The sequence below is a fragment of the Ursus americanus genome, chromosome X (assembly GCF_024610735.1).
Source record: "Ursus americanus isolate L20-20 chromosome X, mUrsAme1.1.p, whole genome shotgun sequence".
Lineage (NCBI taxonomy): Eukaryota > Metazoa > Chordata > Mammalia > Carnivora > Ursidae > Ursus > Ursus americanus.
In genome coordinates, this window is record NC_142164.1 from 110,854,499 (window position 1) to 110,882,456 (window position 27,958).

The 27,958-nt window shown below is 44.8% G+C and overlaps 2 protein-coding genes across 4 annotated transcripts in view; both read right to left on the reverse strand.

The window, feature by feature from the left end:
- Positions 1-7,327, reverse strand: part of CA5B (carbonic anhydrase 5B) — a 93,731-nt gene extending 86,404 nt beyond the window's left edge. The window contains exons 1-3 of one of the 3 annotated variants that reach the window (XM_087860251.1): positions 7,201-7,327; positions 6,216-6,274; positions 5,013-5,167 (exon numbers count right to left, since the gene is read on the reverse strand). The gene's annotated coding sequence lies outside the window, so the exon portion shown is untranslated. Of the gene's footprint in view, positions 1-5,012; positions 5,168-6,215; positions 6,275-6,901; positions 6,922-6,956; positions 7,053-7,200 lie in introns of those variants that run through there. The other 2 variants (XM_087860252.1, XM_087860253.1) reach the window with 2 other exon arrangements.
- On the reverse strand, positions 7,201-27,310 carry LOC123797276 (carbonic anhydrase 5B, mitochondrial-like). The gene is made up of 5 exons (XM_087860256.1): positions 27,179-27,310; positions 21,310-21,504; positions 12,269-12,478; positions 11,887-11,939; positions 7,201-7,327 (listed from the first exon to the last, which is right to left on the reverse strand). The coding sequence occupies exons 2-5, from the start codon at positions 21,449-21,451 to the stop codon at positions 7,319-7,321; spliced, it is 414 nt and encodes a 137-aa protein (XP_087716382.1). The 5' UTR covers positions 21,452-21,504; positions 27,179-27,310; the 3' UTR covers positions 7,201-7,318.
- Between the last annotated feature and the right edge of the window lie 648 nt (positions 27,311-27,958).

Here is a 27,958-nt window from a genome sequence, read left to right on the forward strand (position 1 = left end):
AGCCGGCTCTCCTTGGCACAGGAGTCCGGGTGCTCCTGCATGGGTGGGCCCCTGCTGAAGCTCCCACTGCACTCAGGAGGAGTCATTTTGGTGGTCACCATGTTCCAGATGTTCAGGAGGTTCTGGGTTTTCCAATGCCACTGCTTCACGAAACTCTTGCGATTGCTAGAGAACTCCAACCCCAGGAAGGTCTGGAGGGGTGATTTGCCGTGAAAGCGCCTCCAGGCCTTGGGGACTATCACCCTCTGGACTCCGGGGTGGTCCAGGTGGGGCGGCATGGTGGGGTGGGGCCGGCTCCGGATCCAGCGCTCCCGGTGGATGGAGATGACTTGGCTCTGAACCGGGCCCAGTGGGCGGTAGGCGGGCCTGGACCGCGGGGACCGGGGCCTCCAAGCGGGGCGTCGCGGCGCGGCCTTGGCTGAGCCCAGGGATCTGCTCAGGTAGCTGCCCATGTTCGCGGGGCGGCGGGGTCGGGCCCTTCGAGGGGGAAATCCGGCTTCCGCAAGTGCCCCAACTGTCTGTAGACGCGGAACACGCAGGGGTACGGCGGCCGTTGAGATCCGGGCGCAAGGGCAGCGCGTGGGGTCATGAGCGGGGAACCCTCTGGACACGGGCCCTGCACGAGCCAGGCCAGGGCCCCGTGGACGCGGCGACTGCTCCGGGAGCCTGCTGCTCTTGAGGACAGGGAACCTCTAGCTCCCACTGCGGGTCCCAGGCGCTTGGCTCTAGGCAGAGGGGCCACGAAGACTTTGGCTTTTGTACCTGACACTTAAAACGGGAAAAATGTAGTCATCCCGGTCAGGTCCTGAAAATTACAGAAAATCGACAGAATGGCACTCTCCTTCTCATTATTGTAAAAATGAACATCATGCACTTGAATGCTCTTTTAAAGGAAGAGGAATTTATGTTTATTGGTAAAGGGGATGTGTGCTTTGATCTTCCAGAATGGTTGCTAATGTCACTTCTAGCAATTTTGCTCTTAGGGAAATGGCAAATGCCATTCATAATTTATGTTTTAGCTCTGACAGCATTGATTTATGTGGACTCTCCTATAATTTTCAGTCTCCTTTCATTCCTAGAATATGTTTTCTGTGAACACAAATGCTATTTCTGTTTTTCATTTCTGCTGGTAATGATGGAATAGAGTGAGTCATGTTTTGCATTAACAGTTGAAAACATCTGACTTCTAACACACTGTTCAAGGGCTGCTGGGTAACTAATTATAGTACTTAGGTTTAAGGTCTGTTTAAGGTGGTGTGAATAAATCTTTTTGCGAAAATTTCCCTCAAAAGTCCATGCAGAAATACACCTATTGGGCTGTCCCCAGTGATGGGATGAAAGATAAAAAGTAGAAGACAGTGATGAGTCCAAGAGCCGGCAACAGATCCCATCCAGACCTGAGAGGTGGACAGCTCAATGGTGAGGATACTCAATATAACTTAATGAAGGAGCACTAGTTTTCTTTTCTTGTTTTTAAATTAGTTTCAGAGGTAGAGTTTAGTGATTCATTCATTGCACAGAACACCCAGTGCTTATTACATCAAGTGCCCTCCTTAATGCCCATCACCCAGTTGGCCCATTCCCCCACCAACCTCCCCTCCAGCAACCCTGTTTCCTATAGTTAAAAGTCTCTTATTGTTTGTCTCCCTCTCTGATTTTGTCTTATTTTATTTTTCCCTCCCTTCCGCTATGATCCTGTTTTGTTCCTTAAATTCCACATTTGTGAAATCATATATTTGTCTTTCTCTGATCGACCTATTTTTCTTAGCATAATACCCTCTAGTTCCATCCATGTCCTTGCAAGTGGTAAGATTCCATTCTTTCTGATGGCTGAGTAATATTCCATTATATATATATACACATGTGTATATATCCACATCTTCGTTACCCATGCATCTGTTGGACACCTGGGCTCTTTCCGTATTTTGGCTGTTGTGGACACTGCTGCTATAAACAATGGGGTGCACATGCCCCTTCAGATCACTACGAGCACCAGAAGTTTTCTGAAGTCAGAGAGATACCAAATGTTTCAGGATGCAGGGGTGTGGTTAACAGGTGGGTGCAGGGCAATGAGACCCCCGACATTCTTCACTCACTGCTAAAACTTTTTTTTTTTGGCCAATTCATTAAGGAATGATCTCCAGGTAGATGATTTTTAAAAGAGAAGTTCCTAAGATAGAAATTTCTCCTTAAGACATTTTTCATGGTAGACACAACTCTTCATACATACTTAACATATCTCTTCAGGTGGTCACAGCACGACGTTGGACAGTCTAATGCCACTGTGTAAGGATTTCTTATAATGTATTTTTCTTTCAAATGCCTACAGAATTTCCCACATCTTCTCTGCTGCATAACCGAGTGGGTGTCATTCTGGTTTGTAGGTAAAGAATCCTCCCATAAACCACAGTCATCCGCTGGTGAGCTACAGGCAGTAATAAGATCACCCCTAAGCTTTTACTGATAAACCAACGTGTTGATCAATTAAAAGCCATTTTCACATTGAAGATGTTTGTTTTCACACACCAAGCGGTAAAGGATTTCATGTATTAGTTGATATTAGAGATTAGCACATGTTAGTTGGTCCTCAAGCAGCAGTGAGCTTGCACCGGACATCAGAGACTGTATGGAGACAGTTTTGGTCATCACTCGTTGGGGAGGCTACTGCCATCCAGTGGGTACAGGCCAGGGATGCTGTTAAACATCCTACAATACACAGGACAGCTCCCACAGTGTAACTATGGATGCATTTATTGGGACCACATAAAATTTAGGGAGAATAACAGTTCATGGAAAATTACAACTTAAAATTGACATCAAAGGTGTCTTTAGAATACCTTTCTATTCAATACCATGGTATGAATTTTATTTCAAATAGTGTTGTGTGTCCCTTAGGAATATCTGACAGTTTCCTTTTTAACATTTATGTTCATGCCAAGGTATTTTAGTTTATTAGTTTCCATTATAAGTAGGGTTCTTTCTTCCATTCTATCTTGTGATTTACATATGTCAAAGGAATTGATGTCTATAAATTAGTGTGGGACTCCACGAATGTTTCTCTCATTTCCTTTATCTTTTTTTGTCTAACTTTATTGACTGCTACCAGAATTTAGCCAATTTAATATTTAAAATGCTAATTATAGTGGAGTTAGTAGATATCCTTTCCACATTAGTCTTCTGAGCCACGACTGGTCAGTCTACTTTATCAACTCAGGGAATTCTCATTTCATTTTTAAAAAAATTTTTTACAAAAATGGGGTGCCTGGGTGGCTCAGTCAGTTAAGCATCTGCCTTCAGCTCAGGTCATGATCTCAGGGTCCAGGGATTGAGCCCTTGTGTCAGGTTCTTTGCTCAGTGGGGAGCCTGCTTCTCCCTCTCCCCGCCACTTCCCCTGCTTGTGCTCTCTGTCAAGTAAATAAATAAAATCTTTAAAATTTTTTTTACAAAAAATACATTATGAATTTTGTCATATATATATTTTAGGAATTTATGAAAATGAAAATATGAGTTTTCCCTTTAGCTTTGCTGACGGGATGAAGTGTATTAATTTTAACTGTATCATTCCTAATACTGAATGATCCTTACATTACTAGAAAAAATTCTACATGGACAAATCCTACTAGAAAAAATCCTATGTGAGGTACTGGTGGATCCTAGTATTTTATTTAGCTTTCCTTTTTTCTAAATATTCTTGAGAGATACTACTTTTGGAGCTTAGTGTTTACTTTTGGGGGGGGGTGTCCAATCTTTGGTGCCTTTTGGTTGCACTGTTATCTTGGCTTCATAAAAAAACTTAGAAGCTTTTGTTCTTGTAAAAAAAAAATTTTTTTTAATCTTTTTTTTTTTTTTTTGAAGATTTTATTTATTTATTTGACAGAGATAGAGACAGCCAGCGAGAGAGGGAACACAAGCAGGGGGAGTGGGAGAGGAAGAAGCAGGCTCATAGCGGAGGAGCCTGACGTGGGGCTCGATCCCACAACGCCAGGATCACACCTTAAGCCGAAGGCAGACGCTTAACCGCTGTGCCATCCTGGCGTCCCCTTGTAAAAATTTTTTAATCAATAAAATTCCAAAACAAACAAGTAAAAGCAATTATTATTACAGTTTAGTTCATTTATGAATTAAACAACATTTTGTGTGTTGACATAATAACCACCACTTAAACTTTCGTTTCTAAATGAAAAACAAATAACAAGTCAACACTTCTGACTTAGAATAAAATTTCTGTGTAGACATTGTTGGGCTCTGTCTTTACCTTGAAATTCCTTTGTAAGTTTTTCTTAAGAAAATTAAGGGCTTTTGCATAAATACAGAGAACTAACTCTGTATGATAGTTGCTAGAGGGGAGGAGAATATCAGGGAGGGCGGGGATGAGAAAAATGGGTGAAGGGGAGTGGGAGGTACAGGCTTCCAATACTGAAATTAACAAGTCATGGGGATGAAAGGTAAAAAGCACAGGGAAAAACAGTCAATGGGATTGTAATAGACTTGTACGGTTACAGATGGGAGCTACGCTTGTGGTGAGCACAGCACAACATATGGAGTTGTCACATCACCATGTTGTACACGTGAAACTAACAGCATAACATATGCAGTTGTCACATCACCATGTTGTACACCTGAAACTAATGTAATATTGTGTGTCAACTGTACTTCAATAATACATAAATAAATATCAAACCTGTTTGAACATCCATTTCCAGCCTTCATTTTTTCCCATTTAAAGACCTTAATTTTTATAGCGATTCTACACAACGCATATACGGTAAAATACATGTTACTGTCAAAAATGCAAGCAAAAAGCTTGTGTTCTTCTATGTTTTAACTCCTGTCTCCGGTTAATTTGACGTATCTCCAAATTCATGTCCAAACTGAGACAAGATGTTAGCACATCTTAATAAAAATGTATAAGCATTAAGAGATATTAAAAACTGATGCCAAAGTTGGAGCCCAGCCATGTTTTAAAGGGGCAGGCTAGCATTACCTCAGACAGAAATGTGGAAAGAACATACCTGATCATGATCAACCTCTATGGGCTGCATCTTAATGATCCAGGCGATGGACTTGGAATGTGGTGGGGTAGTCAGGGACCCTGAGTAGGTCCAGTAATCTGGGCAGGCAGGCATCAGGTGGCAGAATCAAATGACCCGAATTCCATAAGGATGTCCTGGCCAAGAGAAGGGGTCACCCAAACTATCATTCAGTGGTAAAAACCACTCAGGAATTAGATGACAAAGCATTGGTTCTTGGGGAGGCTGGGGACTAGCATTGGTCTAGATGAGTTACAGGTAACTCCAGGAGCCTTAGGACAGAGCCCCCCCCCATGCTTTGTTCATATATATAATCAACTGTGCAAGATTCCCTTTTCTAAAATCGAGACATAACTGATTTTTCTTTTTAAAAATTGAGATATAATTGCAACAGTATAGTTCTGATAGTCCTCCACGGAAACTTGGCAAAACCCATTCCTCCCTCCATTCTAGTGAGTTTACTGCAGGTGGTCTCCTCCGAAGTCTTTGGGAGGCATCAGGCGGTAGCTGGTGCACGAACAAGGAGACTTCTTTTTCAAGAGAAACCAATAGAATTCTTTCTAAAACACAGTGCAAATTTGGGGGAACCAGGCTCCTGAACTAAAAGGGGAGACAGACAGAGGGAAGGGAAAAGAGGGAGATGGACAGGAAGGGAGAGGGAAAGAGGCGGTGGGGAGAGAGACCGAGGTAGGGAGGAGAGGGGGAGAGAGAGAGAAGATGCGGACCTCCAGGGAACAGCCCCTTCGGGACTCTGAATCATGAACAGTTAATCCTGGGGCCTGGACAAAGGTATCCACTCTGAAGGATATGGGTAATTGTTCTTTACAGCCGGCCAAGCCATGCTTCTGTCAAACTCTTCTCTGCTCCCTGCCTGTGGGACGGGAGGTCGAGTCAACAGGGCTGCTCTGGGTGTTTCCACAAGGACTCAGAAAGGGCAGAGGAAGGGACAGGACTGGGTTCCTGAGTTCCCGAGTGCTAGGGCAGGGCAGCAAACCCAAAGCGGTCAGCACGCACCCGCAGAATCACTTCTGCCCCCTGCGAGGTGTCCCAGGGCCGGGCTCTCAACACAAGCATCTTAAGTGGCAAGTGCTCTTCCAGGGCCACTTGCAAAGTGCCTTGTTAGCGTCTCCACTCTGAGATTAAACATAACATGCTTTTCAAGTGACTTAGGGAAAACAGTATTACCTTATGCTTGAACGATGGCAAAGTATCCACCAATTTCTGTAGCTCCTCGTGATGTGCAGCTAAAGAACAATAAATGAGAAAATATTTTTTAAAAATGAGATCTTACTCTAGTGTTGTTATAGAACATGAATTCATATCAGACAATTGGTGTTTACCTAAAAACAATCTACAGTACTGAAACTACACTTAAACTGACAATTTCACTGAATGAAAGCAGATACAAAACAAACGGGTAGGCGGTTTGCAGACAGGATCAAGCCCACAGTGTGTAAGGAAAGGTGCCCCTACTCCATCAGCCTCGCACCCAGCCTCCCTGCTGCTTGGCCTCCAGGGGCACTGGTGGCTGAAGCTCTCCCAGCCAGCCAGAGCTCGGTAAGGCCCCGCTCTCAGCGCATGCCCACATCCTCAAGGGCTCATTCCTGGAGCCTCAGTGTAATAACCACATATCCTAGCTCTGTGTTTGATGCTTTGACATCTGGGGCTTCCTGACACTAGGGGGGCTGCCCCTCCCAGGGTGAGCTAACTCCAAGAGAGAACAAACAACTAGGAGAGTGCCCCTCATAAGGAAACCAACCAATCCACAGCCCAAGCACCTCCTTTATCGGGCTCTGACCTGCTGGGTCACTGTCCCTGTGCCCTACCCGCCCCAGGACCAGGTAGCAGACAACTAGGAACAGCTTCTGTACCACAGAGCCTACTGAGATTATTCAAAGTTGCCAATGCTCAGTCCGCTTATAGTACCTCATGCATTCTTTCCTCCAGAAACCACAAGAGGCTCTCCTCCACGATTTCTCCTCCTTTCCTCTGCCTCCTGGCCATCCCTTGTGCTTCCCCATGTGGTCCTGCCTTCCGGTTTTAGGGACTCTACGATAAAATTCTTCTATCATGAAGTCCTTTCCTTGTCTGTGTGTCTCAGCATACCTGACGACAAATCTGGGGTGCCCTGAAAACACTCTTGCCTCCAGAGCTTACAGGAGGCCTGTACCTGCCCAGCCTCTAGGAGCTCAGAAGCCCTGCACAGAGTGTGCTCTGCAGATTTTCGATCCAGTTCTCCAGCTGTCAGCTGTGCGACCTGGCAGGAAAGCAGTGAACTTCACTGAGCTTCACATCATCTGAAAGATGGAGAGGATAGTATCGTTGTCAAAGACCTTCGGGGAAGATAAATGAAGCACTTAGCAAATATATAGTCACGTAGCATTCATAAATATTAGTTCCTTTCCAACTCACTTCCCATAGCTGTTTGCCTTTATCTTTTTATGCCATTTAGAATACATTTACTGATCTCACATTTTCTTCCTTTTTTTTTTTTAAGATTTTATTTATTTGACAGAGAGAGAGACAGCCAGCGAGAGAGGGAACACAAGCAGGGGGAGTGGGAGAGGAAGAAGCAGGCTCCCAGCGGAGGAGCCTGATGCAGGACTCAATCCCATAACGCCGGGATCACGCCCTGAGCCGAAGGCAGACGCTTAACGACTTAGCCACCCAGGGGCCCCTGATCTCACATTTTCACCATTATTTGCCCTTACCCTTTTGTAACAGTGCCAACAAACAGAAATGTAATGCAAACCACAAAGGTAATTTTCAAGTTTCTAGGAGCCACATTTAAAAAGTTTTTAAAAAGGTGAAATTACTTTTGATAACCTATTTTATTTTGCCAAATACATTGGAAAGATTGTCATTCCAACATGTAATCAATATGAAAAATTATTGACATAGTTCCCATTTTTTCCCCACAGTGAGTCTTAAAAATCTGCTGTGTATTTTACTCACACAGCACATATCAAATCCAATGTTAAATTTGCATCAGAAATACCTGATTCATATTTTACTTGAAAATGTAGATAGACATGCTCAAGCTGTTATAAACATTCTCAGAAGTTTTCCAACAACTGAATTGAGTATTAGTTCTTAAATTCAAATTCAAATTAATTAAAATAAAATTAAAAACCCATTTACTCAATTATACTAGCCATATTTCAAGTGCTTAAAAGCCACACATGCCTTATGGATACCATATTGGACAGTACCCTTTTATACCATTTGAAATGTATTTGTGACAATCTTGTATTTCAAGCGTAGCTTATCTTACCAATGTATTGATCCCAATATTCTTAAATAACAATATTGCAATGTTTGATATTTCCATTCTAGAATACATTTAAAGTTGGTAAGATTTTTTTACCTTTAAAAATATTACTATTATAGGGGCGCCTGGGTGGCTCAGTCGGTTAAGCGATCTTGATTTTGGCTCAGGTCATGATCTCAGGGTTGTGAGATCGAGCCCTGTCTGGCTCTGTGCTCTGCGCGGAGTCTGCTTGTTCCTCTCCCTCTGCTCCTCCCCCTGCTCAGGCTCTCTCTCTCAAATAAATAAAATCTTTAAAAAAAGTTCCTATCATAGCTAAACCATTTTCCTCCAGTGGCTGCATCCTCAAAGCTTTGAAATTTGATTGCATTATGATGCACCAAGGGCAGCTGAAACACTATAAAAGGATTAAGGCCTGACTCTACAGGATTGCTCCAAAAGAAACTGAGTACCTTATTCAACCTATAATAAACATGTTTCCTCATGCAAAATAAAGCCACTGGGTAAAGCATATGACAATCTGACGGAAAATGAGACAGAACTAAAGAAGAGGAAGAAATTTATGCAGAAGCTGCAATTAATATTTCTCTGATATAAAGGGATTTATTTAATGAGAAAAAGTATTTATATAGAAAAGTGGGTAACATTTCAGTGAGGGATCAACATTTGTTCATTCCCATCTTGATTTGCAGGAAATACTAAAATCCAAAATCCACTGGCATCAAAAGTAGTAAAGATGCTTATCTTGAGAGAAGCAGATTCTCCCTATGGAAATTAAACAGGAGTCGAAGACACCATTCTTCTTTGGTGGATAACCACTCAAAATGTGTTTCTATTTTTAACATCATATTAAAACTACATTAGGGGAAAAGTTGTAAAAATTTTTTTATTTATTTCCTTATGTGCTCCCTATACTTCCCTACAAATGATTCCTCATCCATCATTCATGACCTTTCTGGCATCACCATCCCCACATCCTCCCAAGTGAGACGACTCACAGATGTGGTTAATTTCGCTTTCTCCTCACTTGAAAAGGAGTCCATCTCCAAGTCCTGTTGCTTTTTGTAGAGAGTAAGATGGAGCCACTCATGTCAAGCAGGGGCCCATGTCAAGCAGTGGTACAGGCACTTAAGCGTACTGTAGCTACGAGATATCGAGATATCGCTGAGACCAGCACTAACTGACGACACCCCAGAACTCCTAACAAGCAGAAGCAGAGAAGTCTGCAGGGGCCCAGGACTGATTCAGTCCCTTTAAAAAGAAGGGACTTCTGCAGCCAACAGTCAGACACCTCAGACATGACCCCTCTATGTCTAACCACTTAAACAAGGCACCCGTTGCCCAAAGCTGTGCCCGATGGATCTCTGAACAGAACTGACACCCCCCGCTGCTTGAACAAAAGCAGTGAGTGCCCAGAGCTGACCCAGGCCGGACCAACGCCTTAGCTCAACTGCGCGCCCACAGCCAGACTCCGAGTTTGTTCCTTCATTCCTGCCCCTTGTGTTATCTCCTTTGTTGTGCGGCTTGTCTTCTGTCCTCTTCCGTGTGCCGTGTAAGAAGCCAAGTGAACCACGTGAAATGTCACTCAGTTTGGAATCCTGAACCCGCTCTGTAATTGTGTTAACCTTGCTTTACGACTGAGTAGGACTGACACTGTGGAAAGGTACACTTGTGTGTGTGCCTTCACAGTGTGCTCGTGACACTTTTATTTTAGAGATGCTTTTTAAAAACGTGCTTTCTCCCTACTTCAATTGCTACAGCCTTCATTTAAGCTCCCACCATCTCACACTTGGATTAATCTGACCCTGTGGACCTCTACTACTGACTGGGTGAAATCTCAAAAAATAAAGCAATTGACTAATAAAATTAAATGAAATCATGCTGTGCCACACTGTCATGTAAAAATAACCAGTACTGACGAACCTGTCTTCTATCTCCCCTCCTAAGCATCAGTGATCATCATTCTTCCCGTCTCTCCCTAAAATGCACATTCTGCATTCTGGCCACTGTTTTTGGTCATTTTCTGAACATGTGATTTTGCACATGATTTTCCCTTAGTCTCCAATGCCCTTCTAATCCTCTTGACAAACTCCGATTCATCCTTCAATACCCAAGATAAATGTCCCTTGATAAAGGAAATTTTCAACTTTTAATATTCAGGGGTCCTGCTCCTGGGCTCCCAGGGAAGCTCTGCTTTCACTTTTACCAAGGTCAAAATGACTCGGCAACACCTCAGAGCACGCGCTCTATTTCTGCCCTGAGCACACATTGTATATCTGCTTTGTTAAAGAAAATAACCAAAAAGGTACATTCTGAACACAAGAGATAAAAGAAAGTAAGAAACTTCCCTGCTTCCCATAAGGTTAAAGTCATATAGCCCTGCATATACTGGAAACTTAAGATGAGGGCTGCAACTTCCTGAAAAGTTCTTTGTCTAATAATTTGTAACTTTTAAAAAATGTTGTAACCTCTTATGTATATAAACTGTACATAACTCTACCTCAAATGATCGTTTACCAGAAGCACTCTCTTCTTTGTGAAGATTGTGTATCCTGGGCAGCTGTCCTCATTCGGGCTCCAACAAAACTGTCTTGCTTTTTTTTCCCCCCAGAAATTCTAAAAGGTTTGTCCATTTTGCATCGACACCCCTCTTTGGTGAAATCATCAGACTCCTCTGAGCAGTCTATATCATCTCCTTCTCTGTGGTCCCACAGCACTTTTAGAAACCCTTTCTCAAATCACACTTGCTTTATAATTCTAATTTCATGCATGCATCTCTCACTAGACTTTGAATGCTGGGAGGTCAAGAATCTAGTTAGTATTCCTGGCACTTGGTGCAATGCCTGGCACATGGCTGGCACTCAGTAAATAAGGTATGAATAAATTAATCATTGGTTGACAAAATACACACATGTTATTAGGTAACTAAATATATAAAATGTCTTTTTCTTGCCTGACTATCCTTTTGCTTCACATTGCAATCTTATCATTTAAAATCTGGCTAAATAGTATTACTACTTAATATAGAAGCTATTTGTAACGTCATCAAACAGAGGAAGGTTAGCAGACATTCAACACACAGAAAACAAATTTCAAATAAAAGTAATTCAAATGAACAATAAACATATATATAATTTCAAATAAATTCAAATATATAATATTAAATAAAATTTGAAATACAGAATCTATACACAGATACATACGTATTAATAGAAAACACCACTCATACCAGAAGGAAACATGCACAAAAATGAAAAGGGACATGGTTCATACACTCAAAAAACTCTAATGATTATGCAGCAATTCCACTTTGGGGTACATACCAACGGAAAACAACACCTCAGAAGATAGGACACCCATGTTCACAGCAGCATTGTTCACAAAAGCCAAAAGGTGGCTGTACCTCAAGTGTCCACAGACAGGTGAACGGATAAACAAAATGTGGTCTATCCATACAAAGGAGTATTATTCAGTCTTAAAAAGGAAGGAAAATCTGACATCTGCTACAATAGGGATGAACCCTGATAACATTATGCTTGGTGAAATCAGCCAGTCATAAAAAGACAAATACTGCATAATTCCACTTACATGAAGTACCCAGTAGTCAAATTCACAGAAGGTAAAATGGTCACGGCCAAGAGCTGAGGGAAGAGAAAAATGGGGAGTTATTGTTTAAGTGGTATAGTTTCATTTTTGCAAAATGGAGAGTAATGGAGATGAATGGGAGCGCTGGTTGCACAACAGTGTGACTGGACTTACCACTACTGAACTGTATACTTATAAGATGGTTAAGATGACAAATTTCATGTTACATGTATTTTGCCACATTAAAAAAAGAAAAGCTAAGTGCAGCGAGTCCCATGCCACTACTCAAAGAGGTCCCCATGCCCGGGGAGGCGGTGTGGTGTGGCCTGGGCTGACACGAGGCTGTCCCTTTAACTCCAGACAAGACCGCTGGTCGGGCTCTCACCTGATTTATCTGTAGAATCTTCAGATTCCACGAGGAAAGAGTACCCGTTATTCCAGACATGGAGGCAGGTGGTGGGGTCGTAAGAGATGGTGAGCGGTTTTAAGCCAGGATCACAGACGCTGTCCCTCCACCGGATGTTGATGGGCGACTGGCGCTCGCCCCCCCCCCCCGCCCCCGGGACCAGGTCCACGGTCTCCCAGAGCAGGTGCACTAGGAAAAAGCACAGCGGGGCATCGTCAAGACGTAGGTCCGCTATCTGGGATCACGCACCAGGCAATCCCAGGGGTGGGGTGTGTTGAGGTAAGCCAAGTCTCAGGAATTAGCCACTTGGGGGCTCAGGGCCGTACAGAAGCAGGGGACAGAGGCAGCTCAGACAGCGCCTGGCACAGGCACGGCCGGCTGCTTTGCCCGCCACGAGCCGCTCAGCCCACCATCTCCTCTCACCTAAGCCAGGTGCAGCCCGGTCTCGTGAGAACAGTAAGACACGTGCAGACTAGCACCACGTGGAAGGAGGGTATTCTCAAATGAGTTGCTTTTCTTTATTGATCAGTTTCTGAGCCCCACCCACCAAACCAGGTTCACGTACAAATACAAATTAATGAAATTTTCAATCATGGATTTCTTTTCAACAGAGGCCATGGGGGAAGAGGAGGGAGCAATTTTTGGAAAGCAAATGTTCTCTAAAGCACTGCAAGTTTTTAATTGCCTGGCTAGCAGAAATAAAGGCTTGTGCAGCATGCGTCTGTAATTCAGCTTGCAATTTTGAAGACGTCTGGATCATTTATACAATGCAATATTATAGGCTTCCAATTGAGATGAGGCAACACTCTAGGGTTTTAGAAAAATGAAGGAAGGTACCGATGAATCTGGGGAGGAAAAGGAGTCACTTCTTCTTAGTTTGAGATATGCTAACCTTCCAAATAACACTGCCAGTCATTTCACCAGCAAAAAAAATGGGGGTTTGGGGGGGCAGGGGAATAGAGAATTCCAATCTGGGACAAGCAAGCTATAGCAAAACCACAGACAAGTGCAGAGAACAAAGGAGAGGAATGCTCTTTTACAGAGGAAAGGAGGAAGCTGGGAAGGCTTTTAGAAACAAAAAGTCTCCTGGAGTAACCAACCTGGCAGCTGCAACTCTAGTGGCTTCTCATTGCCTGACTTGTAACTATTTCTCACTGGCTGGGCTCTTGCTGGGGCACAAGGGAACTCTTGCTGCCTCATGCTGGAATAGTAAAGGAGTAGCTAAAGTAGTATCCACGTGCGAAGTTTATTTTTTCCTGTTGGGTCTGCAACTGACAAGGAGCGCTCCTGACTCCATTATAGATTATTGTGTACGTGCACAACTTGTCCCGCACAGACGCCACACATCACTGACAACGATTTTTCTTTCTTTTTTTTTCTTTTAAGATTTTATTTATTTATTTGACAGAGAGAGAGACAGCCAGCGAGAGAGGGAACACAAGCAGGGGGAGTGGGAGAGGAAGAAGTAGGCTCCCAGTGGAGGAGCCCGATGTGGGGCTCGATCCCAGATTGCTGGGATCACGCCCTGAGCCGAAGGCAGACGCTTAACAACTAAGCCACCCAGGCGCCCCGACAACGATTTTTCTACAAAGAATCAAGCACCAGGTGTTGGTGGTAGTCTCTGATAATTCTCAGTGGACTTCCTGTAACACAGAGCTGTTGAGACATCCATGCAGGATGGACAGAATGACATGCATAATTTGGGGTGCTCCAGTTCTCTGCCCCTTAGAAGCACCCCAGAAGCACCAAGAGCAATAGGGAATCTAGAAGAAATCTGAATTGAGATAAATCACTTTTACCAATGACCCTCTGAGCCTCACCCCACCACGAAGAATGAGAGTTAAGGATCTGAGAAAATGGTAATGTAGCTGTGACTCAGTCAACCCACTCTGTATGGCAGGTTCACAGAGACACCTTTTATCATTTAAAAGAAACCCCAGAAACTTGCCTCTGGTTGACCTTTACGAAGGAGACATTTGTTTTGCTTGGGTAGCTGCTAAAATCTACAAATTCAAAATCCTAGCCTTATGGGTTTTTTTGGGGGGGGGCAAAAATGTGATAGAGGGCTCTCCTGAGAGTAGACCAGTGGTTCTCAACAGAAGGAGTTGCTGCCCCCAGAAGACATCTGGCAATGTCTAGAGACATTTTTGGTTGTCGCAACTGGAAGAGAGTGCTACTGACATCTAGTGGGTAGAGGCCAGGCATGCAGCTAAACATCTTACGATACACAGAATTTTATGACCCCAAATGTCAATGAAGTTGAGAAATCATGGTCTCTGCAAACTCTGGGTATTCTTTTTTTTCCCCCCACTATTTCTTCCTATAAAACAGTACCATCTTATCTCTGGAGAGATCCAAACCCAATGTTTTTACTGATTTTCTTAGTATAAAAGAACTTGGTCCTTTGAGAACAAGAATTTTCTGTCTCAGAAACCTAAAAGGGAAAATGCATTAGCCTGGTACAATATTTTAATATAATAATCTAATTAGAATGCAAACTAGAAAGCACCTGGTAGGAGTGCTGACAATACTGACTCCATTTTTGGGCCTCCATCTTGTTCGCTGACCTGTCTTGGGGCTATGTGTTATGGGCCCCTTAGAGATTATTTGTACCTTAGAAATGCCAGCCAAGGCCAGAATATGGGGAGGTTTGCTTTGGTCTCCCACAAATCTATGAGAGATAACAGTCTCTCTCCCCTTCCTGACGCACAGATGGTGCCACAAAGTCTGTTAAATGTTGGCTGTCAATTAGGTGCAAACCCTTTGAAATGCATGTGAACCCTCTGACCTCACTACAGCGCCCCCTGAGAGTCCCCCTGCTCTACAAAATCTGTGGACCAAGGTTCAGACTTTGCAAAGAATAGCTGTGCCTCGTCTGGATCGTTCATCACCTGCCCAATACCCTGCAGTAAGTTACTCTGAATAAAACTCGGTGTAAACTATACAGAGTGGCCTGCTCTGTTCTCCGGTCTCAAAGTGCCTTCTCAGTTTGGGGGAAACTTTACTATTCTTCTTCCACCTTCTAACACAAGTAAACGCCCTGATTCAGTTGTAAGGATGCCTGGCACAAAGAGACCTTGCAACTCCTTCCCCTCTAACATACTCAGACTGTGGCTGAGGGTTTGAGGATTCATGCCCTTCAAAACCAATTCAGGAGGGTCTCCTGTAAAGACTAGGCAAGAAGGAAGCTAACAAGCAGATCCCCAAGACGATCCCTCCTTTCACCTTGACTCATGCCCCACACTCCATTCAGGAAATGCCCAGAATCTACTCTCACCCATGCAAACACTAGCCCAAGAAAACCAGGCCTATTGCTTCGTTGCTCTTTTATGACCTGGACGCTCCTATCAATTTACGCCCTTTGGTTCACAAGTTCAGCCTCTAGGTTTCTTTTCCCCCACCACTTCCTCCTCTGGGAACCCAGACCATGCCCCCGACCAAGGCCCCTTGGTGACTGCGGCCTTAGTGAAGCCAGCTTTTCCCAAGGGTTTGTTTTGCAAGATAAACTGTGAGACAGTCACATTTTTGTTTTTTCTTCCTGTGGGTGTGAAGGGCAGGCCACCCCAAAATGTGCCACTTTGGCTTATTATTTCGAATTAAAATTACTTAAGAAACAGCCAGTGCAAGAACACTTGGAACCCCTTTTGCCTCCAGAAAGCAGGAGATAAATCTCCCATGTGAAAGGTACCCTTCCTGCACTAGGAGGTAAAGCGACAACCTTATCACCAGAGATAGGAAATTCAAAGCCGAGTCGGTTGTATAGGTAACCCTTGTTCCTTTTACTAATTTACTACTCCAGCCCAAATTCTGTTTAGAATGCCTTACTAATGGAAGATCCTGAATAATACGTTTACTTTGTCTTGCCAATTCTCCACAGGGTTACTGTTTGTCTAAACGGTATAAATGCTGCCCGCTTTGGTCATTTCTTTGGAGGACAGTTTTATTATTGGGCCTCCACATGCATGTAATTAAACTTTTGAGGTTTTTCTCTTGCTGATCTGTCTCATGTCAATTTAATTCTTAGACCAGTTAGAACTTTGAACAGTAAAAGAAAAATTTCCCTCTCCAATACTCCCATCTTCTTCCTCCACGTTAACACAATACAGGTTAAAATATCTTGGTAGTTGCTCACACTTTCCCTCATAATAGGAAGAGGATTAAGCGTTCTGATTACTAGTGCCTTCATTTTCAGGTTCTTCTCCTATGGGGAAAGTGAAATAAACAGAAACAGTGATGTTTAGCCACCATGGTTTCAGTGAGCAGAGCTACACCGCCGTTATGAAGGTCACTCATATACTGCTGATGAGGAACAAAATCCCTGTAGGTCCCATAGTGAAAATGTGCTGGATTCTAGTTCTTATTTATAGGACTGGTCCTGGTTTTGACTTATTTTGTGTTTGTCCCACCCTAGGTCTCCAATCTCAGGAGGGTCCCTCTTCCAAGCCTTGAAACAGAGAAAGCACATTCCCGCCTTAGCTGCTCAGTTCCTGCTCCTCTTTCTCAAAAATTTATTTGCCCTCATTCAGCTCAGGGCTGACTCCTATTATTGGCTTGTCACCCCTTCAGCAAAAGTGTCAGCTCCTCACCTTTCTGACTACCCTCTTACCATATGATCCCCCCACTTTTTTTTTAAATCCTAACATTCTGATGTTTTTTCTTCAAAACATTTATTACACAGGTATAATAATTATATGCATATATGTTTAATTATCTGCCTCTCCCAGTGTTGTATAAACCCCGAGAAGAACTGAAGGGGCTTTTAATCACTGCTCGTTCAATGAAAATACAAAATAAAGGGCATTGTTGGGAAGGTTCCAGTCTTCTTTCATCTTTAGTCCTATTACTTTACTGATCACATTATATTTTCTTTAAGGATCTTTCGGGCTTATCTCTTTCTTGCCTTGCCCATGACCAGCAGCGCAGTTCAGGCCCCTGCACCCCAGACTTCATACCATGCCTCTTGGTCTCAATACTCTTTACTATGTTTCGCCATTCACCAGTTTTCCTAAATTACCACTCATCGTGTTGTTCCTGTGTTAAAGTCTGCAGGTCAAATCCTAATGTGTGTCCAGGGCCAAGGTTTTCCTATTAGGAACCCACCTCAGCCACCTAAATTTCCTTTCTCTTCATTCTTCCGAAACTCTGGTCTTGCGATGCTATTCCCCTTAGTCATTCCAAGTGAGATATGTTATAAATGTGTAAAACACCCACGGGGCTTTGAAGACTTAGTACAAAATAAAGAATGTAAACTGTCTCAATACTTTTTACATCAATTACAGGTTAATGCGATAATATTTTGGATATACTGGGTAAAAGATATTAGTAAAATTAATTTCATCCGTATACTATATTTTATCTACATAATTCTTGCATAGAATTTCATAAAAGAACAAATTTATTTGTTTTTCCTTCAGTTTTACTGAGATGTAATTGACGTACTGTTTTTTTTTTAAATGTGGTTGTTGGAAATCATAGAATTGCCGGTATGGCTCATATTGGTGGCTCACGTTCTTTATCCACTGGACACTGTTGTTCTACACCCTCACTGGCTTTTTCTCCCGTGCCTTGCCCTGTTACTGTCCTTTTCCTCGAGATGTGCAATTTCCTCATGGAACTGAAGCCCACCCTAGTAGGCCTAGGGCTGAGCACAGTGACAGAATACACAGGGACAGCCCCCCCCCCATATGACATTGTTAAGGATGATCTGAGAATCACAAACTGTCTTCTCAGAGCATGAGGGCTGTAAGGGGCACTTCGATGCTGAGCCCAGATAGCCGCAGCACACACATGCAGTCACCAACACAGGAGACTAGAGCCTACAGTTCCTGGGGGTCAGTTCAGGGCTACGTGTTAGCTCCTTATAGCGGCTGACACCTGAGGCCATTAACATAATTTCAAGGGGCTCTTAACCAGGCCATTGTTTCTCAGGATTATTCAAAAGTTAATGGAAGACAACATAGTCGGGGTATCCCAGCTTGTATTATCTAGGGATTAATAAAATTCTCTGTGAATACATTGCAAAACAAGCTTTTTAATACTATTGTTGTCCAGGCTTTGTGTTCATCAAAGATAACAGGAGAAATAATAGAACAATTTACTAATACAGTTATGATACAGACCACTCCTGTCAAACAGAACTTTCTCTGATGATGGAAATTTTCAATATGTTAAGTGCTAGCAACATGTGCCCATAAAATTATAATAAACTGACATTTATGCGAAAATACAAACATGAGTCCAGTGGCTAGATTTTATACAGTGCCATTCTATTCCACGTTATCCTAAAAAAAAAGTTTCTTTTCCTTCTAAAAGTAGGGAGATCATTAAGATTATCATTGGCATAACAACAAATCTATACCATTTCTGTTCTAGTTGATACTCTTCATATTTCATTAAGTATTTAAAAATTAACATTATTAAATTTATTTTCTTCTGCTTGAAGATCTCTGCCTAACATTTTTTTTTCATGTGACAATTACAATAAATTTCACTAGATGATACACTAAGCGAACTTGGTTTTATTTGCACCTTGGGTAATAGATGCGGGACTGTCAACATTTACTGTCTGCTACTTGAGATAACAGCAAACGGCAATCTGAGTGGACAGACAATGATTCCCTGGGAGGTGGGGAGCGGAGAGTAAAGGTGAAGAACAGAGCACAGACAGGCTCTAGGGAAATGCTGCTTTCTGAATTTGCCATATCCTCCTACTTCCTTTACTCCTCGTTCTGCTTCACCCGATCTTAACAATGGCCAGACAAACATATGAGGAAGGCACTGAATCAATGAAAGATGATAAAGACAGTGATGATGATAATCACAGTACCAGAAGTACCGTATGGCAGGCACTAGCTAAGGACTTTCCATGTTATCTTTTCTGACCCTCAATGATCTTGGGTTGTTCTGGGTCACAAGTATACAATGGGCCTTCCGCTGTGGTTTTAAGTTGCCAGACACGACGCATATTGTCTTTACAACTGATAGGCAGGAGGTCTGGGATTTAGGAACAGGAAATGCTCAGTAGCTCCGGAAAGCAGAGACCATAAAATTCTCCCCAGTGAAAACAGGGAGGGGTGGTGCAACACGCCAAAAGCAAAATCAAATCACGTCTGTCACATGTTTTCCTTAGTAACTTATAAACAAGAACATTTCGTCTGATGTGGGAAGTTAATCAAGGGAAGCCCCCACAACCCCAAGCCACTACTTTTTGAGTGTGTCAACACTGAGAGAAGTAAACTACCTTGAAGACATTAGCATATTGAATTTTACACCTTTATATTTCATCTTTCTGTAAGTAAAAACAAACAAACGAAAATCAAGGAAAACTCCCACAGTCACACAAAACTATAGTAACTAGCTAAATACAATTACTTTTTTTCCAATTTAAGCTTCAGACCCCAAAATGCAAATGTTGAGAATAAGCAATTAGAGTAGTATGTGGTCTGCTGGTAGGAAGCCACATCCAGCAAGCAAGCAGAAATTTATCTGTCTCCAACCAGTTCATTTGAATGAGAACAGTCATTGTTGGAGGAAACAAAGTAATTATATAACAAAGATGTATTTATGCAGCAGGTGCAAGTCCTTGGATTTAGCCACATTAGCACTACTAACTTAAAAGCATTCCTTTCTTACCTTCTTTTTTTTATTACATGTATATGAAATCAAAAGAGAGCAAACCCAAAGAGAAAAAGTGGAGAAACTGAGACCCAGAAGGAAGCCAACATGTGAAAACCCTTGTCAATTCTTTTAAAATAAGGGAAAATAGGAAAAATTCCTCTTTTAACAATATACTTAGCCGTTTTACCTTTCCACAAATTCAAACTCATCTCTCCACAAATAAACACATTATTCTCTCCTATCGTCCCCCTGACTCTTAAGCGGGGGCAGTTTTGTGCCCCAGAGCTCATCTGGCAGCGTCTGCTGACGCTTTTGGTTGTTACGACTGCGTGGGGATACAAGCGTCGTCTAGTGGGTCCTCGGCAGGGATGCCACTCATCACCCTACAGAGCACACTGCACCCCAAACCACACGGAATGACCCACCCCCATGTCAGTACTGCCTCGGTGGACAAGCCCTGCGCCACAGGGCCGGGACGGGGAACTGGTATTTCAGGAGCGGAACGAGATGCAAGAGCTTTCAGGAAAGACCATCTGCTGCCTCGTTGATACGCTGCGTCTACGGCAGACACGCATTTAGGTAAGCGGGTCAACTAGAATGAACCCTGCAATTTGTGACCTGAGAAAGAATATTACAGTGTGAAGCTACTGACCTGCTTACAAACATTAACATGCAACTTCCAGAACGTTAAGATTCACAGAAATAATTCGCAGTCTGTGGGTCAACGTCAGTAGGAAGACTGTTGCTAACAAGAACAATACAGAACAGGTTCCAAAGCATCTGAAACTGGGACACCTCTCTTATCCTATTTCTGCATGACATCATTTTAACAGGTTAAAACTAGTCAACAAAAGGACTTTCCAAACCCTATTATGGAAATCACTTTGCAATATATATGTGTATCAAATCAGCACGTTGCACACCTTCGACCTACACAATGTTGGGCGGCAATTCTACATCAATAAACTTGGGGAAAAAGAACTTTCCACATTTATTTTAGAAGAGAAACAGAGAAACAAGTAGTTATTCTCACGGTTCTGAAGGCACATAATCCCACTCTGGAATGCCAATGACACCATATGGATAAACACAGGACACACGTGACTGTCATACCACACCAAGCCTCTTGCTCTCTCTCCCTTTTTTTTAAAGATTTATTTATTTGAGAGAGACAGAGAGCATGAGCCGGCTGGGGATGGGGGTGGGGGGCAGGGAGGAAGGTCAGAAGGAGAGGGAGCAAGAATCTCAATCAGACTCCAAGCTGAGTGCGGAGCCCAATGCCGGGCTCGATCTCACAACCCTGAGACCATGACCTGAGTCAAAACCAAGAGTCGACCGCTGAAGCGACTGCGCCCCCCAGGTGCCCCCACCTCTCCCTCTCTTTAAGGCAGCAGTGTACTCACAGGCTCGGTTCCGGCTTCTGTACGTGCAGGTGTAGAGGCTGCAGGGCCTCGCTGGCATGAACCTGGGGGTCTGGAATCTTCTCCACAGTGACTTGCATGGAGAGCCTTGAAGAATGACCCTCAGGCTACCCATCACCACCATGTTTAGCTGGAAATCTTGACTGGGTCCCAAATAACTTGCAGGAACCTAATAATCTAGAGGCAGGAGGACAGAGGAGGCAAAGCTGTAAACAACGGAGGCTGACCATCAAGTGGAAACCTCTAAGCCGGACAACAAGGTTCAGACTATGAGTACACATGACAGGGGTGAGGTGGGGAGGGGCCGGGGGGGGGACGAGTCGGTGGTTAATCCACTCCTCTTCCTGAAACTCATTGGTCACTCCAGGACAGACTCTCGCTGTCACGTCCACTTCCCACTCCTGCCCGCACACCAGCCCCATAGACTTCGGTTCTTCCTACTCCCGAAGCTCCCTCCCACCTCAGGGCTTGTGCAGATGCGCTGCTTCCCTGGAGCACTCCTCCTTCATCTGTCCCTGGGGAACTCCTCCCCTCTCCTCAGGTGTTCCACTCCAGCACCACTTCCTAGAAGCCACCCGTCCCCGACCATGCGCTCACCAGGTGAGCCTAGCGCCCTCCCAGTGCGCCCCGCAGCTGCACACCTGATCGAGAATGTACTTTAGGACGCCACCTCCCCGGCAACCAAGCCCACGGCGGTAAGGACCGTGTCCGTCTCTGTCACAGCTGTATCTCTCAGGGACACAGTGCCTGGCTTGTGATGGCAGCTCGGTGACCTGGGCACACCCCCTTGGTGATGGAGATGTTGATCCCGGTTTCAAGAACCGCAAACTGTGAGGTGATTGCCAGCATGTTCTTGCACAGTATGAAGGGCTTTTCCTAGATGCCACCACCACCCAGTTGTGGGGTTATTTATACTTTTGAGACACTTTCAAACGCTTGCCATTTAAGAGGAGGGCCTCATAACCCTACCTATACGATCGGAAGGAGCCCCAAAGCTCTGCCCGATCCGAAGGAGGACCGTGCCCAAAGACAAATCTAAGCTAGTCTCACAGGGATGGGAATTCTGCCAGTAAACGTTTGCATTTCAACATTCACTGTCATTTCCTTTGTTCCAGGCACCACGTTGGGCGCTGGGATGCAAAGCGGAACAAGGCATGACCTCCACCTTCCAGGCGTGCAATTCATTTCTCCCCCTTGGAGCCTCTTGAAATGCACATCATACGGCAGGAGAAACCATCCGTGACTCCTCAGTCTGCCTTCGGCCTGTCGGAGGCCACTCCAATGTCTGGCAATGGTGGCAGGGAGGAGAGGGGCCCAAAGTCACAGAAAAGAAACTGAGGGGGCACTGAAGACACATGTCACTTACAGATTGGAACTTTATTTCTGCATACCATTTTACTGAGAAGAGCGTAAGATACAAAAAAGCACATTATGATCTCCAACAATGCTGAGCAAGAAGCAAATGTTCATTTCACCCTCTCCTCTTCAGGTCCCTCACTATTAACTGGCTGTGAACTAGATCTTCCCCCTTTTATCTCTGCCTCAAACTTGCGAAATCTGTGCTAGAGGAAAGATGGCCACACCCAAGGTAAAGGAGAGGAAAAAAAACCACACCTGAGCTGTGTCCACTGAAAGCAGGAAGCTGTTACTTCCTATTACTGCCCAGAAAGGAACAAATGAGGGCTCCAGGCGGAACTCTTTATAAGCAGCAACAAGCCATGTGTCTGGACAAGTATTGCAAAGTGAAGTGTGGCAAGTAGCCAGCCTCTCGGCCTGGTGCCATGCACGCTGCTGTGTGCATCACTTAGCCAATGAACACACTCAAGTCAGGGAGTGAAAATGCATAGCATGTTAGCCAGCTTGGGCCGCTAGACCAAAACACCACAGACCTAGTGGCTTAAACAACAGACACTTATTTCCCACAGTTTTAAGGGCTGGAAATCCAAGATCAATGTTTTAGCCAATTGGTTCCTAGTGATAACCCACTTCGTAGCTTGTACACAGCTACCTTCTCACTATACCCTCACGTGATGAACAGACAGCAAGCTCCGGACTCTCCCTTTTCTCATAAGGACATTAATCCTATCATGGAGTGCAACCCTCATGAACTAATCAAACCCTAATTATTTCACAAAGGCTCCATCTCCTAATACCATTCCATTGGGTATTAGGGCTTCAACATATAGATGGGGGTAGGGAGAGCAGAAACATTCAGTCCATATAACACACGGCCACCACATTAAAGGGAACTAGTAGGAAGTTTATGAATCCCATATAGGTGCCTCACCTCCAGGCCTAAATCCCTACATGGGGTCCTAGGGTCAGTGTATTAGTTTGTAACAAAGAACCACAGGCTGGGTGGCTTAAACAACAGAAATTTATTATTTCATAGTCCTGGAGGCTGGAAGTCTGAGATCAAGGTGTCAGTAGAGTTGGTTCTTTGTGAGGGCTGTGTTTCAGGCCTCTCTACTTGGGATGGTTAATTCCATGTGTCAGTCTGGCCAACAGATGCAGCTGACACAGTTGAAGGTGGAGCTGGATGGGGATTTGAGATTAACTTGAAGAACATAGATTTCCAAGAGACTGGAAGACCCTTAGGTATTATTCCATACATACAGAACGGTTTCTGATGACCCCGTGTACACAGCACAGGATGGAACGGAGTGGGCAGAGTGGAGCCGGGAAGGTCAGTGACAAGGAGATTCCTTCAACCATCCTTCATTCAATCCACCACTCTTTTATCTTTTTATTCATCAGGACATCAACCAAATGTCTATTAAATGCCACACACTGTTCTAGGATCATTGGGGGACTAAAACAAAGTCCCTACCCTTGTGGAACTTACATTCTAGTAGGGGGAGACAGACAATAAACAGCAGTGTAATACATAAGTCAGTTGTACAGACAATTAAAATATATTCAGTGAAAAGTAGAGCAGGATAAGGTGAAGTTGGATTGTCACTGGGAAAGGAGCGTTGCATTTAAAATAAGTTGCTCAAAGGAGGCCTTATTGAGAAGGTGAGATTTGAGCAAAAGGTTGAAGGAAATGAAGGAATTAGTAACAGGGCTATCAGGAGGAAGGGTACTCCAGGAGGGAATTGCCTGTGCAAAGACCCTGAAGTGGGAGCGCGTCTGGCACATACAAGGGGATAGGAAGGAGGCCAGCATGGCAGGAACAGAGTGCACTAGGAGGAGGGTAGGAGGAGAGAAGGTGGAGAGGTCATGGATGCCAGATCCTGTAGATTTCTAGGCCATTGTAAAGGTTTTTTCCTCCTACTCAGGGTTTCTCAACCTTGACATGATTGACATTTGACCAGAAAACTCTTTGCGGTGTGTCCTATATGATGTAGGAGGTTTAGCAGCATCCCTGGCCTCTACCCATTAGTTGCCAGTGGCACCCTCCCTCCAACTGTGACAACCAGAAATGTCTCCAGATGCCACAGATGTGCATTGGAAAAGGGGAATCACCTCTGATTGGAAACCACTGCTCTAAGCGAAATCAGGACACAATGGAGTTTTGGAAGAATAGGAGGGACACCATCTGATGTGTATTTTTAAAAGATCATTCAGGCTGACCTACTGGAAATCAACTGGAATAGGAAGCAAGAAAGCAGAAGGGAGATCATTCAGGATAATCTGGGGGCTTGGAACAAAAGATGTCATAGCGGAGATGGTGAAAACGGGTTGGGCGTTGGCTATATCTTGGAGAGACTGCCCATAAGATGTGAGAGAAAGGAGTCAAGGATGGCTAGATGATTCTTGGCCTAAACAACCGGAAGGGTGGAGTTGCCAAGAACTGAGATGAGGACCACAGTGTACAGAACAGGTTTTAGGTGGGACATCAGTAGTTCAGATTTGGGAATATGAGTTTGAAATGAAATTCCAGTAATCCAAGTGAGACAATATGAAGCACTGAACCAGACAGTGACAGTAGCGATGGACCAAAGTTCTTTGTATTCAAGAGATTGCCATTTTGGTAAAAAACGGAGGATTTGGCACTCAACTGGAGAAGAGAGAAGGGAAGAAGGTGAAGAAGGCCCCATGATGTTATGGCTGTATGAAGCTGGTCGTAGAATGATGAATGCCTGAAGAGAGAAACAAGCTGGCAAAAGGAGCAGTTGGGAAGGGAAATAGGACAGTCTTCCTGCTAATCCTATGGATTTGAGGTCCAAGGGTACAGTGAGAGGAAGAGAGTTGCCAGGGTAGCTATGGTGCTCAGCAGAGATCATGAGGCTAAAGAGAAGACTTTTGTTTCCAAAATATTCAAGAATATGCAGCTCTTTATCAAGACGCAGAAGGGAGGGTGGGTGTGGTGAACTTCGGTTCACTGTAAACTCCAAAGCAGGCGGAGAACAATGACAGTTCTCAGGGATGTGAAGGGGCAGGTTATGGGTAGGGGGTAGGGCAGCTTCTCTCAGCAGAGATCTAAGACTTCCCTCCATATTCTAGAGCACTTTTCAGTAGAGTGGAGATGGCCACATTCGCAGTAAAGGACGAAGGGAAAGCAGAAAGTAATGTGACTTTCAGGGGCTGACAGGAAATTAATTCCACCCAAATTAAGGTGTACACATTTTCCTTATTGTCCCGTATTTTTCAAGCTTTCTTCCAAAAATAAATGAGAAGGAATTACACTGATAATAACGAGTTTCCGGCAGCCTCCAAACAGTAGCTTTTAACCCACAAAGAATCAGAGCCACCAACAAAGTTCTTATTTTGTGGGTCCTTTCCCTTCAGATCTAGGGCAGAGCACAAATGAAAAAGGACACAACTGAGTAGAGAACACTCTGATACGTCCACATGACAAAGCTATGCTGCTGACCTCCTGCCCTGGGGGTGGTTTTGAATCTGTCCATAGCTTTTGGCATGGTCGGGGAGGGGGGGGGAGAGCAACAGTGCATATGTGAGTGCCAGCCTCCTGCGCCTCCATTTCTGGAACTGCAATTCCCCCACCTCCCAAAGTCTCCGAGACACCTATTCTACCGTTAAATGGACAAGACCCTAAGGGGATGTAGCTGTCTGGTGATCCTCATAGTGGAGTAGCAGGGTTAGAGTAGGGGAAAAGCTATTCCCTGCCTCCTCCTCTCCGTTCTAGAGAAGCCCGGCAGGGACTGCAGCCATCCTCGCGGAACCGACAGCTTGTCCCAGCTCCAAGGCCCATCACACAGCGTAGTCATGAGCGGAAGAGTACCTGTCCTCTCTGATAGGGCTACGCGTACCCCCTACTCCTCATGCTCCAATCGCCGCCCGACCTTACTCGAACGTTTTCCTGAGCGCGGACCCCTCCGCTCTGTACCAGGAAGAGACTCATGCGCGCGGCCATCTTGGCTACGTCACGCTACGCCTCGTCACGCCCCTCACGCCAGGTACGTCATCTCGCTTAACACGTCACGTTCCCGTCGCCCAAGCCCGGGTCTCCGACAAAGCAGTGTAAGTCCCACCCTGGGCTCGCTCACCGCGTCGGAGCCCGAATCTCTCTCCATACACCCAGAGCCTGGGTCCGGACGCGTTCTCTGCCCTGGCTACACCTCCGCTGCCGTCGCTCCGGGCCTGCAGCCGCGACCACGCGCCTGCGCACTAACTTGGCCCCGCCTCTGCCTTCTGCCTGGGTCCACCCCTCCTTTGAGACGGAACATCTTTGTCACGCCCTCACGTAGGTGTCACGCCCTCGCGCTCCGCCTACACCACGCCGCTATTTCTTGTTACGTAATTTGTGTCCCGTATGCTACTCCGCGGCCCCGCCTTTCCACAGGTCTTTTCACATCGTTGTTATCTCCTGGGTCACGCTTATTCCTCTGACCCCACCTCCCTCCTTTCCACTTTGGTAAATCCTCTGCCCTCTGCCTGAGCTCACCTCTTCCACAGTCTCAACCAGCTTCGTCGTGCCCTTATCGCGGCCACGCCACTCCCTTCGCGCACTAAATCCAACTTTCTCAGGTTACGCCCCTGGGCGATGCCTAGGCCACGCCTTTCCCGCCTAGAACGCCGCAGACGCTCCTTCCCACGGTGTCCAGGCCCCGCCCTCACGCCGGGTCACGTTCCTTGACGGCTTTCCACGGAGCCACGTCACGGCCAATCCTAGCGCCCCACGGCTCGACCCTCCGCTCCACATTGGCCACGCTCATACTCGTTTGCGCATTTTCTGGCGTTCCGTCATGGCCACTCCCTGGGTTCTCAGGACTCCCACTTTTGCGTCAGCTCTCACCAGTCGACGCATCCTGCTCTCCCTCTGCTGGTGGAACTCGCTCCTGGGAAGCCGCTCGGGAGCGGGCGGTCTTTGTGTTTCCGGAGAAAACCGCCCACGCCTCAGAGCTGGAAGTCAGTCGCATGTATAAAATGAAAGGAGCCTTTAGGTCCCTGATACTCGTCTAAAAATAGACTTTCTTCATATTTCCTCTCATCTCCAAACACCACAATTCCACGAGCAGAAACCGGATAGGGAAACATAACGGGGCACTGACTGGAACTCTGTTCTTACCAGCCCTTCGGCCAACCTTAAATGCTAGGCAGATGCACGGAGTAATAAGCTCATTCTTCTACCTCCTGGCATCTTCAGAAGACTTTTTCTAAGCACTTACTGCCCTCTTGTTATCTAGAGCCTGTCAGGACAACACAACACTTAGACCTCTTTAGA